Raw genomic sequence first — 19,073 nt, forward strand, 5'->3', positions numbered from 1 at the left:
CCTCTCTTCTGCCAGCTGGGACGGAGCAGAACAGACCAACATGACCAGGCTCTGGCACAAGTGCAAGAGTTGTAAATCTGAATTTCTCAGAAGTGTTATGAAACAATGTCAGACTTGCCTGAATTGCTGATAAAGAAAAGAAAAATTCTTTCTTTCTTCTCTCAAGGTGGAAGTTCAGCCTTTCAGTTTCGAAAAACTGAAAGTACAGTCATCATACTGACACAGAAGTTTCAAATTCTCCCCTGGCTGCATTGATAACAGGACTACTTATCAGTTTTCCCAGGCCCTTTATAAATATGAAAATAAGGCACTTTATAGTCTGGATATATAAAAGACCTATCACTGGGCAAGCAGTTGTTGCCTAAACCAACAATGCCTGTACATTCAAGGCATAATATTTAAGCTTCCACATAATAACATAATTGTTGAGAATAATCCTATAAGAACTAGGTCACTATCCACTTGATTGTACTGGAAAAGAAGATTTCCTTTTTTGTGCAAATAGTTTAAACTTGATAAATATTAATAGAGAATAACATCTAAAAACATTATTTCCTAGTCTGGAGAAAAAAGAGACACTATAGTTTTCAAACAGGAAACTATTTGATAGTTTGATAGATATCTGGGAATATATTTAAAGAGTAGGGTTGATGGGGAACTGAGTGATATTATATAGATTTTCATGCTAGTAAAAGGGGAAAAATGTGGTATTCTTCCCATGGAAAAAACTTTTAAATAATATAACCAAGAAGCAGGATAAAATCTTAATAAAAGTTTATTTTTACTTTGTAAAGAAATCTTGCCTTCCATGGGTACAAAACCTTACTGCAAATTTGCGTGGTAAGAAATAATCTAAAATATATTTTCATGGGTGTTGGTAATGGAAACAATAATAGACAGCTGTGGACAAAACCTTAGTGCAGAATTCATAGCAAGTTCTAGTCATAATGGCCTTCATACTGAATATATTGAAATATATTGAATATTTCAAAACTGCAGCAAATAAGCAGAAAGAGGAGCTAGATTCTAGGTTTCTGGAAACACGTTAATAATATAGAGAAAAATAAAATGATCACTTTTTGCTTTCTAAATTTCCAGCTACCTTTCAGGACCTGGCTCTTTTACAAACTGGAAATGATAACAATTTCTACTGAATGAAGATGAATGTTCCATTGAGATTTAAAATGTGAAAAGCAGCAAAAGGAAGGCAAGCCCAGTACCCTTTTGGAGGATAGAACTTTCACATGACTCTTCCATGGAGAGCAGGCCATGTTAACAGTGCACATAATGAGGCATCATTCAGTGAAAGAAGAAATTCACAGGCTCAAAGAAAACACATCTCAAAGTGAGGAGGTTTGGTTTTACTAGTATTTCCACAGAATGGATCCAAGTAAAAATAGTCCTTTTCTCTCCCTTTTGTTTATGAACCTGAATAACTGGTTTGATCTAGGTTATCACTGCCCTCCTTTCACAGTGACTCTCATAAAAAAAGATTTCCTGGGGCTTCCCTGGTGGCGCAGTGGTTGAGAGTCCGCCTGCCGATGCAGGGCACACGGGTTCGTGCCCCGGTCCGGGAGGATCCCGCGTGCCGCGGAGCGGCAGGGCCCGTAGGCCATGGCCGCTGGGCCTGCGCGTCCAAAGCCTGTGCTCCGCAGCGGGGGAGACCACAGCAGTGAGGGGCCCGTGCACCGCAAAAAAAAAAAAACAAAAAAACAAAACAACAAAAAAAGATTTCCTTTTCAACTATAGCATTTGGTTTCCCCTCCTACATGTTTCGTTCACCAAAACAAACAAAAAACAGTTAAGATTCACCAATTCCTACAGGGAAAACACCCTAAATAACTGAGTTCTATTCCTGAACAGAAACAACTTCTAGATGTTCCTCTCCAAGGAACTTTATTTTTTTAATTTATTTTTAATGATTTCCACTTATAGTGTTAAATCAAATCGTAGTTAAAATTAAATTTACCAATATTCCAGTAGGAGATATTTGCTACCTCATTATTTACTTCAAGACAGAATTCACAATTTAAAAACAAGAGAAAATGAAAACCCAGTATTGTGGAAATTACCTCATCTGATCCTTTCTTTTCTCCTGACTTTGAAGGCGATCCACTGGTTTTTCCATCGGCATGCTATAAAAGTATTTAAAAAGATAATGTTTAATAGAGGGAGGTGATACAAGATAATATAATAGTGACTTTAATCCCAAAGGGCTAAATATATAGACTGTAAAAACAAGGACCCCTTTCATCTTCCTCCTGAGAATTTTTGATAATTCGATACCAACGTAGGTGGCCTTCAAAAATTAAGGGAAGCTACAGACATTCATTTGGGATGCAGAAAATCAGTCTGTAATTAACCAGACAGATCTGATGGTGATGCTAAGGTGGCATCTCGTCTCCTACAAAATGTCTCATGGAATTTTAAAGCCCAAATTGCCAGCATAAGAGACACCTGGCTCCTCATGGAGATGAGATGTCTGAGGACCATGCTGAGCCTACGCCATTACTTAAGCCTCAGTTCAGCATGAACTCAAGGGAGGGCCACCCCTTATCAACCATCACTTTCAATGGCTCTTGGAAATTCTCTGGAGTTCTTTCTGTCTGAGTATTTACCAACACAGAAAGATAAATCCTGCACTGGAAAGACCATACCTGCAACTTTCATTAACTATGGCTTTAGAATTTCATTATGTTCTGAAACAGAATTATTTTTCTCACTAGAACACTGGTGATTAAAGGAAATATTTTTACGTGGTACGTGAAAGCTTCAAATAGCTCACATGTTCATTTGTTTTGATAAGATAAAAGAAGCCATGAAGATTATTGAATTTTTTTGAGAAATAAAAAAAAATCGTATGTTCCTGAAAAGGGGGTACAGAGAATTACTTCAGGGCTTCCCTGGTGTAGCAGTGGTTGGGAGTCCGCCTGCCGATGGTGGGGACGCGGGTTCGTGCCCCGTTCCGGGAGGATCCCACGTGCCGCGGAGCGTCTGGGCCCGTGAGCCATGGCCGCTGAGCCTGTGCGTCCAGAGCCTGTGCTCCGCAGCGGCAGAGGCCACAGCAGTGAGAGGCTCGCGCACCGCAAAAAAAATAAAAAATAAAAAAATAAAAAAGAATTATTTCATTTCTTGCACATGTGGGATGTGCAAGAAAGTGGGAAAAGAAATCTAAATATAAGAAAATAAAAAGCTCACCATTGGGTTCGACCCCAATCACCTTTAGTTAAATCAAAACATAAAATCCCATTATGTTCTCTAGAGCTGAATCACAACCTGAATATGTAGGACACTTTAAGTTATTCGAATTAAAAAGAATGGCAATAATAGTAATAATTTTTATCATTCTTTATTATTTACAAGGCTCTTTCATATACACTTTTATCTGATACAAAAAAAGAGGCTCGTGTGATTTCATAGATTAAGAAAACTAAGAATAAAAGTCATGTGATGTGCTTTTAGTGAGGACATACACCTAGTAAATGAGAAGTTTGCAGAGCATGTTTTCTGACTTCAAATCTATTGTTTGTCACTATACTATGATAAATGAAATAAGATAATATTCCCTTTGATCATATCAACAGATATTTTTGTTAAAAAAAAGAAAAAGGCCAAGCAATATTAGACATGTGGGTGAAATCTTTCAGTAGTTCTTTGCATAAAAAACTAGAAAGAAATCAATTTCATGAATGGAAAATTCTTCCCCAGACAAAAGCCTCTCATGGATTAGTGGGTAGACCCCACAGAAAAGCAGGCAGACTACAGCAGCTTGGTGAATGAAGCTCTCTGCAGGGCTCGTTTAACCCAGATGTCCTAGTCAAGAGTTTGTCCACAGTTGAGAGCAATCGGTATTGAGTAATTAATGGATCTTGAAAAAACAGGAGGCATTTAAAAGCCCACATATATATATATCAGAGCTAGATGGTAATTGATAAGTTTTTTTTTTTTTTTTTTTTTCTGCGGTACGCAGGCCTCTTACCGCTGCGGCCTCTCCCGTCGCGGAGCACAGGCTCCGGACGCGCAGGCTCAGCGGCCATGGCTCACGGGCCCAGCCGCTCCACGGCATGTGGGATCTTCCCCGATCGGGGCACGAACCCGTGTCCCCTGCATCGGCAGGCGGAGTCTCAACCACTGCGCCACTAGGGAAGCCCATGGATAAGTTTTAGAATAATTGGTAAGCAAAAGATTCTTAAAGGCTGGAGTAGGCGGAAGAATTATTCAACATTTGGAGAGAGAATTTGAGAGGGATGGGTCTACAATGACGCAGATTTACCCAATCTGTCTCCTTCCAGAGCTGGTAAATTTAGAACTGATATCACATTCATTTCTTATCACCAATTCTATACCTTTTTCAGATTAGATATAGGTAATACCTAATAACAACAATATCCACTGAGCATACTGTTTTGAGTGCCTCATTTACTTGTAGGAAATATGATTATTCCATTTTACAAATGAGAAAACTTAAAGAGGCAACTGGCTCTCGTCTAGAGCAAGGCTCCATGCTCTCCGCAAGGTCCCACTCCGCTTCCTGCTCGTTGGCAAACATATATTATGATTTATTACCTTAAAGTAAACATGCAGACAGCCTTTTCTCTCTAAAATACAGGTAGATAGATGTTTTACTTAAAAACATTTATAAAGTTGTTTCCCGGTGGTGTTTCAAAATTGCAGTCCTCCAGGTTAACCAACATCATCAGTTATTTGCTTCCACTGAAATGCTCAAATCCCTCACAATTATGCAGTTTCCAAATAATAGTTTGAGAGTGATATATATATATAGCAAATGCTTTTTAAAATGTTGAGATATAATGACAACATAAAAATTATATATTATAAGAATTGGTATTTTGTAATTTCAAAAGATATATTTGCTCTCAATAGAGTAAGCATAATGATATAATGACATAAAAATCACACAATGAAAGGGCAACATTTTTTAGGAACTGTATGGATCATATTTTTCCAGTTTTTTTAATCTGGCTTTTTTATTATAAAAAATTTCTAAGATACAGAAAAGTTGAAAGAATAATACAATGAATGTCAATAGTCCCATCACTTAGATTCAACAGCTATTAACTATTGTTGCCGTATATTGCCATATCTGCTTATATTACGGACAAAGATCTATCTATATTTGTATATGTACCTGCATTTGAAAGTAAATTGCAGATATCCTGAAACTTTACCCCTAAACATTTCATCAAGCATCTCCTTAATTTGAGGACTTTTTCCTACATAAAGCTACAATACATCATCACTCCAACAAAACTCTAACAGAATTAATAAGAATCACCTAATACCATTCAATATCCAGTAAATAGCGACTTTATAAATGAATCATTGCCCTGACCATTTCTTGGGGCTTACTCAATATTCAGGAGTCTATTAATGATATAAAATCAGTTATAGCTTTTCACTGAAATTCAAGGTGACTGATTTTTAAATTCATGGAATAACTGAGTACTTTCCACATACTTTCCATTCTGCTGGTGAAATGAAATGTTTGGGAATGATATATGTCAAATTTGATCCAGCATAGGAACCTGCAGCAAGTCTTTCAAAGAGTGAAGACAGAAAACTTCGTCTACTACTACTACACATAGCTGGTGGGTTGGGAAGAGGTGAGAGAAACATGGAGAAGGGAAGGAGTGATAGGTTGGGAACTGAACCCCAAACCTGAAAAATTTGGGAAGGACTTTTCTGTAAGAGGGGAAAGAAACTAACATGTTCTAAGCATCTCCTTTGTGCTAAGCCCAGTGCTGGGCATTTCCCCTATGTGGTCTCCTTTACTGCCACAGAAATTCTAGGGACACACTGGCAGCTCGTTTTATGGGTAAAGAAATAAGGATCTGAAACGTAAGATCCTCCTCAGTCACATTATGTATCAGGATTATAAGTCTGTGGGCCAGAGACCAGGCTAGTTAAAAGCTAGCTAAAAACTTTTTTTTTTTTTTTTTTTTTGCGGTATGCGGGCCTCTCCCTGTTGTGGCCTCTCACGTTGCGGAGCACAGGCTCCGGACGCGCAGGCTCAGCGGCCACGGCTCACGGGCCCAGCCGCTCCGCAGCATGTGGGATCTTCCCGGACCGGAGCACGAACCCGCGTTCCCTGCATCAGCAGGCGGACTCTCAACCTCTGCGCCACCAGGGAAGCCCCAAAAGCTAGCTAAAAACTTTTGATGCCCATCAAGAAAGTCTCAATCCAATGCTATAAAAGAGAAAACAACGCCCCAAATCAACAAAACCTTCCTATTCTAAAACTGGTTTGTTTTTATAAAATTAATCAGACACACAAGGCTTATAAGTTTCATTCTGTATTAGAAGCTGGAGAGGAGGCAAAGACAGGAAGTGCAAGATACCAGCCCTAAGGCAGGAAACATTTCATTGGGAGGATAAGGCCCCAGAAGACAGGAAACACTGGAGCCAAGATGAAGATAGATGAAGGAATGGAGTGACAGGAGTTCAGAGGCAGGGAAGATATCAGATAAAAGTTTTGCTATCTTGCCTAAAAAGGAATAATTTTCCAAACTGTTTCCACCTCCTGGCATCACTACATATTTGGTAAGTACAGCTGTCCTTTGTCCTCGTTCTAGAAGATAGCATTAATATGCATAAAATTTTCTGCCATAGCAAACGCATAAACCTGTCAGGAAATCAACAGGAGCAAGGAGCAGTAAAGCTTGGAGCTTTGCTCTCACCCAGCTAAGGATTTGTGCCAGCGCCAGTCTTCCACTCTGGAGCATTTGGGGCACCCTCCCCATCGTTACCTAGATACACCCTGATACATGCACAGACAAGGGTATACATCACAGGATAAGATAAAAATCAAACTTCTACACATATTAAATAAGAAAGAAGACAGACAAAAAACGAGCTTCTGCAAATCCAAGCTCAGCTATGAAAGAGCACCAAAAGCTAGTGTGCTTCTGAAATGCCTCTGCTTAATTTTTTTCAAAAAAGGTACTGAGTTTCTTTTAGGGGGTGACAAAAACATTGTAAAATTAAATTGAGGTGATGTTTGGACCACCCTGTGAATATACTAAAAAATACTGAATTGTATGTTTTAATGGATATTTTATGAATTATGTCTGAATAAAGCTGTTTAAGAAAACAGGAAAGGTTATTTGAAAACAGCTTGAAGATTTTCCTTCTGCAACTTGGAGAATGCCAATAGAGGTCAATATTTGCATGTCCAGTGACAGCTGTGGCAAAAATCACGAAGCAATGAAATCTTGGTGCCCTCTGGACTCTAGTGCACACAGCTCAGCTCCCTCACTGCTCCACCGCTGCACACAGAGATAAAGGCTTGTCAAGGGAAGGGGGTGGGTGGGTTGCTTCCTAAGGATCAGAAAGCCTTCATTTAGCTACGGGTCTAATCTTTCAGTGCAGGTCACAAGCGCCCAGAGCACTTTTGGAAACACTCAAACCAGAGTCCGGGGATTTAGATTTAGTTTGTTCAGGGGGAGCGTGGGCACAGATATATTTTCCTAAACTTCCCCAGTTGATTCTAATATGCAGCTAGGATTGGAAACCACTGTTTGGAGAGGAGATCTGTGGGCACCACAACAGGAAGTGGATGTTTCTGCTCCTCCAATCACCCCACTGAGTCGGCACCCATGGGAGCTTCCCCAGGTCAGGCAGGCCAGCGCAGCTCGGGGCCTCCTGGGTAAACCGATTGCTCAATGCAGGAACCCACTCTCCTGTGTTCAACCCAACATTTCCTGACTAGCCCTATTAATGGCACACCATACCTTCATATTGCATATTAGTCTCTAGCTTCTTAGTAAAGCAAACAAGTTAGCACTTTATTGTATACGCTCCTGCTTACTGATTACTTCATAAACATATATTTTGCCTTTTCAACCAGATGGTAAATTTTTAAAAAATATTTATTTATTTTATTATTTATTTATTTGGTTGAGCTGGGTCTTAGTTGTGGCAGGTGGGCTCCTTAGTTGCAGCTCGCTGGCTCCTTAGTTGCGGTAGTCAGGCTCCTTAGTTGTGGCATGCGAACTCTTAGTTGCCCCCTGCATTGGGAACGTGGAGTCTTAACCACTGCGCCACCAGGGAAGTCCCCAGATGGTAAACTATATTATTTTTTTTTTCTAGTCCTGTGGTGGGGATGTGACAAATAATTCATAATTGAATGACTGCATTTCCACAAACCTCTAAAAGTTCCCTGAGAAGTACATTCGTTCTTTTCAGGTTAGTAAACAAGATAAAAGATTTTAAAAGTTGAAAAAAATAGCTTAAAAAATTAAGAGACAATGTGCAAATTGATATTTCCTGCAAAATCCCTTAAAATCTATTTTTGTATGTATTCTGCTTTCTGAAACAAGACTGTTCAGCAAACAAACAGAGGCCCAAGTTGTAAAGCTGATTTTGCTTTAAGACAGTCTCCCTGGTGTAGATGTGGACCTGTTTGCCCTGAGGTGGATTCCTTGCCCTGACCCTGGTCAGTTGGTGTAGCAGGGATGTGTACTGGCTCCCTCCAGTAGGGTCTCCTGCAGGATGGGCCAGCAGTGCTTTCAGCTTCTGCAGGGTGATCCTGCTTCTCCCTCTTTCTTTCCAGTCTTGGAATGGTAGCAGCTTCCTGAGATTTCTAATCTCTGTTTTGCCTCATCCACCCCAGCTGGCTTCCCAGCCTCTCTGTTACCTGGGTAACCAACTCCCTGCATTCCATTCCCTGACAAACTCTAATAAGACAGAAGGAATGTGGGTCTGAAAGGCTATGTGACCTTCAGCAAATAATATAAACTTTCCGTTTTCTTCTTGTAAAATGGAGGTAATGGTGTCTACCCCAGGGGCTGGCTTACTTATGAAACAAGCTGATATTAATGAGGAGCCTGGCCCATTGCCTCCTTCATTTCAAGAATACAATAAAAGTTATTCCACTCCCTTCTTCTTCTCTGGCATCAATCTGATTGTGGTTAATTATGAGACAATAAAATGAATATGAGAAGTAAGCAAAGGTTTAAGGTTTCATTTTCTAAGGCTGTAAATAATACAGCAGAGAAGTTAGTGTTTTACTTTTCATAAGTACAGAGGAACCAGATTCATCTGATAACTTTATGTTTAGTACTTTGCCTGTCTCAGGACACTGTATTATATTAGTCTCATATTTCCATATTACAAATAAGGAAACAAAGTACACAGGGAATAGATAATTCATTTTTCAAACAACATATACCAAGCTGGTCACAGGGATAACGTTTAATGTGCAATTCCTATACTATAAAATACTTCGTCAGGGTGTGGTGCATGTGTGTGTGCATATGTGTGTGTTGGTGGGTCTGGGAGTTGGATAGATAAAGCAAGATAGGCACAATGTTACAATGTTAATAATTATAGAAGGTGATGGGTACATGAGGAGTACATTATATTATTCTCTCTTCTGTGATAAAAAGTTTAAAAAATTTTTGAGTCTTATCTCAAGAGTATGTACCTCCCTGGAGTCACACAAAGGGAATATCCTAGCCATTTTACTTGTTTTTAATACTGAAAACCCCAAACTAATGGAGAAGGCTAGTGTCAGAGGAAGAGTTCATTTACTAAAAAAATAATCAGTGAGTAGCCACTGTGGGCTAGGTGTTGTGGGGAGAATAATTATTTTTTAAAAGTAAGTAAATGAAAGGTGTGATACATGATATCTTTCTTCTTCTCTAGAAACATTTGTTATCAAACCATAGAAATATAGGATAACCTTCTTTGGGCTTCTCATAAAAGAAGACACATATTAAGGATTAACTGCATAGCTATAATTCTGAAATCCCCATATTTCACCTGAACTCCATACACTTTTCTCTAATATTTCAACATTCTGGTGGATATGCCCAGGTGGCAGGGTAAGGGCACACCCTCTTTTTGTCCAGTTTTCAGAAGAAGCGTTGACTGCCTTTCTGCCATGTTTAGCTTAGGGGGCCCACATTCAGTAAGGCTTTCTGAACTTCCTGTAAGTCAAAGATGATGCCATGAGAATTTCAATAGTTACTTTGCTGCTTTTATAGTAGTCATTAGGATGTGCTTGTGATTTTTATCTATGAAAAATGCAAGAAAAAACCAGAAATGTACTATCAGCACTATTTTTGTGTCCACGGCTCACAGTATGAAACCTGACACATAGTAGGTGGACGATAAGCAACTGTGAACATCGTTGGCCTTTACCAAATCATTTCTGTGTTCTATAAGTTCCCCACAGTCAGAATGAATTCCATAAATTTTACGAAAACTCTAACCATAGACCCTTTTTCTTCTTGGGTTAAATGACTCTCCCATCTGAGGAGGCACTTACATAAAAGGTACTCATTGGATGGAGTTATTGTACATTTTTCTTAACTGAAAGACACTTGATTTTTTTCCCTTTATGGTAGCTGCAAAGCTTTCTGGGTAAGTTTTTATGAGATAACTTGAAGAACAGAGCTTTAGAATCACATTAATAGGATTTCAATCCTTAAAACAATTTAAAGAGAGGATTCTGGGATGATGGTGCAGTAGGAGGCACCAGGAATCCATCTTCCCATCTTCCCATCGAGACAAAAATCTCCCTGGCAGAATGTGTCTGATATAACTATTTTGAAATTCTGGAGTCTATCAAAGACTTGCAACTTCCAGGGGAAGATTTAAATGGTAAGTTTTGGTTAATTTCCATCAATTTCGGCTCAGCTCAGCAGCAGCTGCCCATTTCCCGTTCCCAACTCACAGCAAGCAGTTGTGCATTAGAGCATGCAGCTTGGAACCAGAAAGGCAAAAAGGACTCTGTCCTCCAAATACTGGGGATCTGTATTCTGATCACCGATTGCTCATGCCCAGGGAAAGTGCAGGATCAGAAAAGACCTGAGAAGCTCTTAAGTGTACACTTGTGGCTGAAAAAAACAGCACAAAAAAACAGCCTATGACAATCAAAAACAAAACAAAGCAAAACAAAACAGCAAACCCTGGGGAAGGAGGAGAATTTGATTCCCAAAGCTTTCATATTATTAGATTCAAGTGTCCAGTTTTAAACCTAAAATATCACAAGGCATGCAAAGAAACAGAGAATTATTGCCCATTCAATGGGAAAAACAAACAAACAAAAAACAGAAACTGTCCTTGAGAAAGAGCAGATGGCAGATGTACTAGATAAAAACTTTAAAACAACTGTCTTAAAGATGCTCAAAGAACTAAAGGAAGTGTGGAGAAAGTCAAGAAAACAATGTAAAAACAAAATAGAGATATCAATAAAAAGATAAATAACCTAAAAAGAAACCAAAAAAAAAAAATTCTAGAGCAGAGAAGTACAATAACTGAAATGAAAAATTCACTAGAGGGATTCAAAGGCAGATTTGAGCAGGCTGAAGAAAGAATCAGTGAACTTAAAGATAGGACAATTGAAATTATTGAGTCTCAGGAACAGAAAGAAAAATGATTAAAGAAAAGTATATAGAGCCTACAGGACCTGAGGGATACCATCAAGTAGACTAACCTACACATTGAGAGAGTTCCAAAAAAATGAAGAGAGAGAAAAAGATTTTTTTTAAGAAATAATGACCTAAAACTTTCCAAATTTGATGAAAAACGTAAACCAAGAAGCTCAACATCCAAGTAGGATGAACTCAAAGTTCACATGGAGACAAGTTACAATCAAACTATTGGAATGACAAAGAGAGAATCTTGAAAGCAGCAATAAAAAATGATTTATCACATATAAGGGATACTCAATAAGGTTGTAAACAGATTTCTCACCAGAGATGTTGGAGGTCAGAAGGTAGTGGGACAAGTGTTGGCAAGTATATGAAGAAATTGGAACCCTTGTGTACTGAGGATAGGAAGGTAAAATGGTACAACTACTGTGGAAAACAGTAAGGTGGTTCCTCAAAAAATAGCTATACCAGGAAGCAACCTGAGTGTGCCTTGAAAGATGAATGGATAAGCAAATATATATATATTTCAGCCATTTTAAAAGGATGAAAATTTTGACATATGCTTTAACATGGATGAATCTTGAGGGCATCTGCTGTACAATATTGTACCTATAGTCAACAACAATGTACCATAAACTTAAAAAGTGGTTAAGAGGTAGATCTCATGTTAAGTGTTCTTACAATACAATAAAAAAATGATAAGGAACACAGATACTTGAATACAGTCCTATGTATTCAAATGTAAATATGTAAATTGAATGAAAATTTATTGTTTAATGGGTATAGAGTTTCAGTTTTGCAAGATTAAAATAGTTCTGGAGCTAGATGGTAGTGATGGTTGTACAAGAATTATGAATGTATTTAATTCCACAGAACTTTACACTCACAAATGGTTAAGATGGTAAATTTTAAGTTATGTGTATTTTACCACAATAAAAAATTTTAAAAACATTAAGGAAAAAATAGAATAAAGATGTGTTGCTTAGAGAAATCTAGTATGCCAGTGAGACAGCCTACTCAGAACTAATTTCCCACCAGTTCACCTTGGAATATCAACTAGCCACCCACTGTTTCCACCACCAGCAAGCTACATCATTCTTTAAAAAGTACCTGTAGAATATAATTAACTTTCTGGGAAGTATCAAAATTGATTAAAGAATAATGTCAAGGTATACTCTTAATTTAAGTCTTATTTGCAATGGGAAGCAAACCAATTCAGAAACTGTGAAACAAAAGAGGACAGTTGGGGCTTCCCTGGTGGTGCAGTGGTTGAGAGTCCGCCTGCCGATGCAGGGGACACGTTTTCATGCCCCGGTCCGGGAGGATCCCGCATGCCGCGGAGCGGCTGGGCCCGTGAGCCATGGCCGCTGAGCCTGCGTGTCCGGAGCCTGTGCTCCGCATCGGGAGAGGCCACAACAGTGAGAGGCCCGCGTACTGCAAAAAAAAAAAAACCAAAAAACAAAAGAGGACAGTTGTGTGACCTCCATTCTCCCAGTACCCTAAAGCCTGTGCCCTTTTTGCAGAATATGTAATTTGCATTCCTTACTCCTAAAAGTCACCGCAGTCAAGTGGTCTGTCCTGCAGGGAAGGCTTGTGACAATCTTCCCAGGCTGGCCACAATGATGGGGCCTCCCAAATGACTTGAGCTCCTTGATCACGCTGCCACTGGACCGACAGGTCTAATTAGGCTAAGAAACACCTTTAATTAACATGGACTACTAGAGTCAACTTTTGACCCAGGAATGTGATTACCGGTGTCAGCCAACCAAATTTACCCTCTTTCATGCTTCATCATTACCAAGCTCATCAGATGTTCTTGAAATCTAGCTTTGTAAGTTTTTTTTTTTTTTTACTAAAACCACATAGTTCTTCAAAAGATAAGATCAATAATATTGATGGTATTCAATGGGGAAATGTACATTGTAATGTTTCATTGACTGGCTTTATAGGTGGCAGTCCCTTAAACAAAACACATCATAGATACATCTTTCAATTATTTTATCTTATTCTGCCTAAATTTTTAAAGTTAGGTCATTGCATTCATAATCTTTTTCAGTAAAGGATCCCAGTAAAAATATTTTAATAACAGGATTTACCAAAAGCATGACATATGTAATATATATAATACATACATACATATATTATATATAGTGTGTTTTTGTATAAAACTTTTGTATTAATAAATTGTATAAATATTATATATAATAGTGTATAATACTATAAATTATATATATATGTTATAAATTGGCTCCATATATCTCTAGGGGATTATGGATGGGCTTTTGTGTGTGTATATGTATATTTTGTTGTGGGAAAATGGTGCACAAACTTTCATTTAATTCTCAAAATGGGCTGTGGTCATCCCCTCACAGCCATCAAACGAAAATGGTTAGAAACCGATGTCTAGAGCTATACTGTCCTAATACTGTAGCCATTAGCCACTCAACGCCTATTGAGCACTTGAAACGTGTCAAGTGTGAACTGAGATGCACTCTAAGTATAAAATACACACTGGATTTTGAAGAATCAACATGAAAAAGAAACTGTACATATCCCAATGATTTGCACATTGATTGCATGTGAAATAATAACATTTGGGATATAGCGGGTTAAATAAAATATGCTATTAGCATGAATTTCACCTGTCAGCTAATGTGACTACTAGAAAATTTAAAATTACATATGTGGCTCACACTATATTTATATTGTACAGCACTGGTTTGGGAAAAGTCAAAGCTTGATCACAGGCAGGTTGCTGATTCTAGGAGGTTCCTACTAGCAGAAAAAAAAAAATTAGAATAGTTCCAACATTGGATTATAAGAGAGGTTTTAGCAAAAAATGTCAGACTATGCCTAAACATAACAGGGTTAAAAACATAGATTTAAACTATTTTCATCCAGATATTCCAGCATAATTTCCTTTAGAGAATCATGAATTTGGAAGAAGACTGATGTTAACTCTAAACCGTCCATATTAACTGCCATCCATATTTGCAGATAATTCATGTGATGCATTTTGATAAGAACCTTAGAACAATAATGACTCAAAGCAAACTTTTGCTTTTAGCACACCAATAAGATGCTACATTTAAAAAACCCAGAAAATGTAGTAGGAAGCATTCATGAAGAAACATCTCAAGGGAAACTGGAATTTCCAATCATTAAAGGTATATGGGGCACTGTTGGTGGGAATGTAAATTGATACAGCCACTATGGAGAACAGTATGGAGGTTCCTTAAAAAACTAAAAATAGAATTATCATATGATCCAGCAATCCCACTACTGGGCATATACCCAGAGAAAACCATAATTCAAAAAGACGCATGCACCCCAATGTTCATTGCAGCACTATTTACAATAGCCAGGTCATGGAAGCAACCTAAATGCCCATTGACAGATGAATGGATAAAGAAGATGTGGTACATATATACAATGGAATATTACTCTGCCATAAAAAGGAACGAAATTGGGTCATTTGTTGAGATGTAGATGGATCTAGAGACTGTCATACAGAGTGAAGTAAGTCAGATAGAGAAAAACAAATATCGTATATTAACGCATGTATGTGGAACCTAGAAAAATGGTACAGATGAACCGGTTTGCAGGGTGGAAGTTGAGACACAGCTGTAGAGAACAAACGTATGGACACCAAGTGGGGAAAGCCACGGGGGAGTGGCAATGGTGGTGTGATGAATTGGGTGATTGGGATTGACATGTATACACTGATGTGTATAAAATTGATGACTAATAAGAACCTGCTGTATAAAAAAATAAATAAAATTCAAAAAAAAGGTATATGGGTATGGTACTTTGATTCATGAATGTAAATAGTCTTCACCAACCCTTATGTGGTACCTATTATCACCCACATTTTATAGATGTGGAAACAGGTTCAAAAAGGTTGACTCATTGCCCTTTGAGAACAAGAACTCTGTCTTGTTTTCCACTTCGAGGCTACTACTGGGTCTGCCACTTGGTAGGTGCTCAGTGAATGGCCATTGGCTGAAAAGGGACATTTTACTGATTCCAACACAACGTTTCTCTCTAAATACTGTCTGATTCCAACACGATGTTTCTCTCTAAATACTGTCTTATTACAACACCCTTGCTTTTCCCAATACCACATGCCGAGAGAGGTGTACTTTAACTATTTTTTTAAGTTCTCACCATAAATCAATGGGATATAAATATTTTTATTCTTTCTGTCAACAAAATTTGTGTATTTTTTTTTTTTTTTTTGGAAAGCATCGTAATGTTAAATCATGCTTCCTGGAGGTTCAAAATATTACAAGTACCAGCTTGACTGGATATCACACCTAGTTGGTTGGACAAGCATTCAATGCACTAAATAAACGGAACATCTCTGTCCCTCATCCAAGTAATAAACTACAGAGCAGTGGGCTCTCTCTCTCTCTCTCTCGCTGTCTCTCTCTCCCTCTTTCTCATTCTCAACAAGGGTCTTGATCTCGGTTGCTTCTGCTCCTTGGAGTTTTGGATTTTCTCCTTGAACCCAATCCTGGCTGCCTCTTCTTTGCGCTGGAGAATGCACGTCCAACAACATGCCTCTAAAAGTTTTGAGATTTACTTATGACTTAAAAACAAATACTAGATCTGAGCTCTTTCGATCTGCGCTCTTTCGATCTGAGTCTGAGTTCATCCAGGAATCCGCGTCCAAGGGCGGAATTCCTCCAGCAACAATTCCTGCTCCATTCAACTCATGAGCGTGAGCTGAGTCTGGTGCGTCTGCTCACACCGACTTGCACGTCGGGGCTCGCTCGCACATACCACCACAGGGTAGGTCTCAGCCTCTCCCGGAGCCTAAACTGAAGGTCTGAGAGGACGTCGCACCTGGTCCCCACCCCTTCCCCGCCAAACCCTGCACAATAACCTCTCCTGCACGCCCAGAAAAGCAAAGCCCACTCCGTTTCCGGTCCTGCCCAGGCACGATCGCTCCAGTTTACCGTCATGTACCACCAGCTTGCGAATGCCATGGCGACAACCGATTTGCTCTGAGTCGCGCAGCGGAGAACCCGGCGAGGACACGGGGTGCAGCGCAGCAGGGGCGGGATCGCACTCCACCAGCCCCGGACCTGGCTGGCGTTGAGCTTTTCAAGCCCCACAGCTGTCAGCGGGGGAGGCACCTGGGCGGGGCCTACATCGGCCCTGCCCTGCCGGGTTGACCCCGCCCCGCCCAATTTGGCGCAAGGCTGGTTAGGGCAGAAGTGTTATTTTTCCAGGCAGCCACGCCCTGCAGCCCGGACTTTACGCGGAAGACCCGACTTTTAGTTGAACTAGCCCACCCAGTTCGGGGTCCCGAATGAAATGTATTACCCTTTTATCCTCAACCGCCTTTCACCCCGGTCTCATCAATCAACTTTTCCCAACGCAGGCGAACTCCAATCTGGCTTGCTCCACGCCCAATACACTTGGCCCAGGCCCGGCAGTACCCAGCCACCTCCCGTCACCTGCCCAGAGGCAGGTTCTGAGTTCTGAGTCCTTCTCAGGCTCGGGAGGGGGCGCACGGGGCAGCAGGCCAGGCAGGCTACCGCAAGGAGGCGGCCCACGGCTCCGGGGCCGGGGTCCTCCCCGCGCTCAGCCCTGCGGCTCCGGCACAAGTGCCACTCACCTCCTGAGTGTGGCGGGCCGCCGCAGCGCGCCGGGGCCGCGGGGAGGCGGCGGGCTTCTGGCCCGGTTGGGACATGGCGAGGCCGTGGGGAGCGCAGACTGGAAGGGAGGCCCGGGCGGGGAGCGTTGGGAGCGAGGGAGGGAGGGAGTGGAAGGGCTGGCGGGCGCGCCCCGTGAGGCAGCTTTTCCGACCCAGCCCCGAACCCGCGCCGGGGCTCTGCCTCACCCCGCTGGGCCCTCCCCTTCCTGCCCGCCGCTGGCTGTGCCCGGGCTGTAGCGGTCCGGGGCTCCCGGCCTGCAACTTAACACCCTCGGCCCCGAATCTTCTCCCAGTGATGCCCCCACCTCCACCCTAGCACTGCTGGGTTCCCCGTGGCTCACAGAGAGGAGAGGCTGGAGGTCGCGGGGTTCCTCCTTCGACTTGCCCAGACTTGGCTTGCAGTTGCAACGGGCGAGCGGGACCCGGGCGTGGCCCGTCTACGCCTCAATACCCCACCCTAAGAATTTCAAGAATTAGACACCTTTTCTGCAATCTGCCCTGGTTTAGCTAGGAGAAGAATTTACCAACTGAAATCGGGCCCAAGCCTGGACCGTCTGGATTAGGAAGCGGATTAACAACCAAATTGGGGTGTGTGTGTGTGTGTCTGTGTGTGTGTGTCTGTGTGTGTGTGTGTGTGTGTGTGTGTGTGTGTGTAATGATGTTTTATGTGGAGGAAGCCTTGCCTTAGGTTCCAGTCGAAACCGAAGAACAGTCCCAAGTTTAAGCCCCTATAGGCTTTCTGGAGACTGCCGAATTTTGTTTTGGAGGCTGGATTGCTTTTGTCTTTGGCTCATTTTAAACAGCACTTCCTGGTTTGGGGCCGTGACATGTAACAAGCCTGAAGTGAAATATAACAAGCCTGACTAGAAAACGCTCCTCTGCAGCGATGGTCTGCCTGTAGTTGCTGCCGGTTTGTGATCAGATCTGACAGAAGAAAACTTGTTACCCTGCAATGACACTGACAGTTTGGGACTCAGGGTCACTGCTGCCTTCCATGTTGTGTTTTAGACCGTTGGAGAGAGAGGGGGCAGGTTGTAAGGAAAGATTGGTCAATGGTGCATGGCATTTGGCAGAATCGAATTCTTGTTTTCTTCCCCCTTCTCATTTTTAGGGATTCTAACTTCCATTTATTCAAGGGACTGGCTAGCCTCATTCTTGATGGGGGCAGCAGGGAGGAATGATTTAAACGCAATTCCTCTTAAAGGGTTCCACTTACGATCTATGTATCTGATATTTCCAACAAACAGGCGGTAGGACAGGAATTTATACGTAGAAATGAATCAACTTGGATATGGGGCCTATGATTGTCCATTCAAGAAAAATTGATTGGTGGCCTCAACTACATTTATAATTAAGGAAAATATGTCATAAGCATGAAAAATGCTTTTATGATTGTGACCAAACACCTACAGTAATTTAAGCAAACACAGAACTAACGGGGTGAGATAATAGACCCACCTCCAGGCCCAGGACCTGGAAGCATCTAACTCAGGATCCTAGAGGGCCTAGATTCAGGATCCCCCGAGTACATTATTCTGACTCTGGAAGAACGGTTCCCATTAAAGTTGAGGTATTTTCTAACAGAGTATTTAAAATTGAACTTAAACCAGTTGGTTTTATATTTTGAAAGGCTTCCATGTAAAGCACAGTGAAAGGAACTATAGAGAGAGCGATATAAAAGTTAAAATACATATTTCCTGCCCTCCAGGAACTTAGAGTTTAGCTGAAGTCATATGGCATTTGTAACACATGATCATTTGGGTGGCACTGAAAGACATACAGTGTGTGAATAAGTACAAATGTGCTTTGGGAATTTGGGGTTCTGTGGGTTTGGGGGATTATAGGAAGGGAAAGGAGGCTTGAAAGGGCTGGCTGGCTGGTGGGATGTGGTCAGAAGAAGAAAGGGTGGGGACAGATCAGGAAATAAAATGGAGCCCACCCACCTGGCTGGAGCCTCTGGTCCAAGGTCCGGAGTAATCAATCCATGTATTAACTTATTTATTAAGCAG

The 19,073-nt window shown here is 40.9% G+C and overlaps 2 protein-coding genes across 10 annotated transcripts in view; both read right to left on the reverse strand.

Moving 5' to 3' along the window:
- CAST (calpastatin) overlaps positions 1-17,370 on the reverse strand; it is a 125,002-nt gene extending 107,632 nt beyond the window's left edge. For 2 of the 9 annotated variants that reach the window (XM_033400730.2, XM_012535953.3), the window contains exons 1-2: positions 17,026-17,218; positions 2,073-2,135 (exon numbers count right to left, since the gene is read on the reverse strand). In XM_033400730.2, coding sequence (XP_033256621.1) covers positions 2,073-2,135; positions 17,026-17,100 — 138 coding nt within the window. In that variant the 5' untranslated portion in view covers positions 17,101-17,218. Of the gene's footprint in view, positions 1-2,072; positions 2,136-16,360; positions 16,507-17,025 lie in introns of those variants that run through there. The other 7 variants (XM_033400713.2, XM_049707070.1, XM_049707069.1 and 4 more) reach the window with 7 other exon arrangements.
- RHOBTB3 (Rho related BTB domain containing 3) overlaps positions 1-19,073 on the reverse strand; it is a 975,233-nt gene that overhangs the window by 71,726 nt on the left and 884,434 nt on the right. The gene's annotated exons all lie outside the window — the stretch shown is intronic.

Source organism: Orcinus orca, chromosome 3, assembly GCF_937001465.1.
Source record: "Orcinus orca chromosome 3, mOrcOrc1.1, whole genome shotgun sequence".
Classification (NCBI taxonomy): Eukaryota; Metazoa; Chordata; class Mammalia; order Artiodactyla; family Delphinidae; genus Orcinus; species Orcinus orca.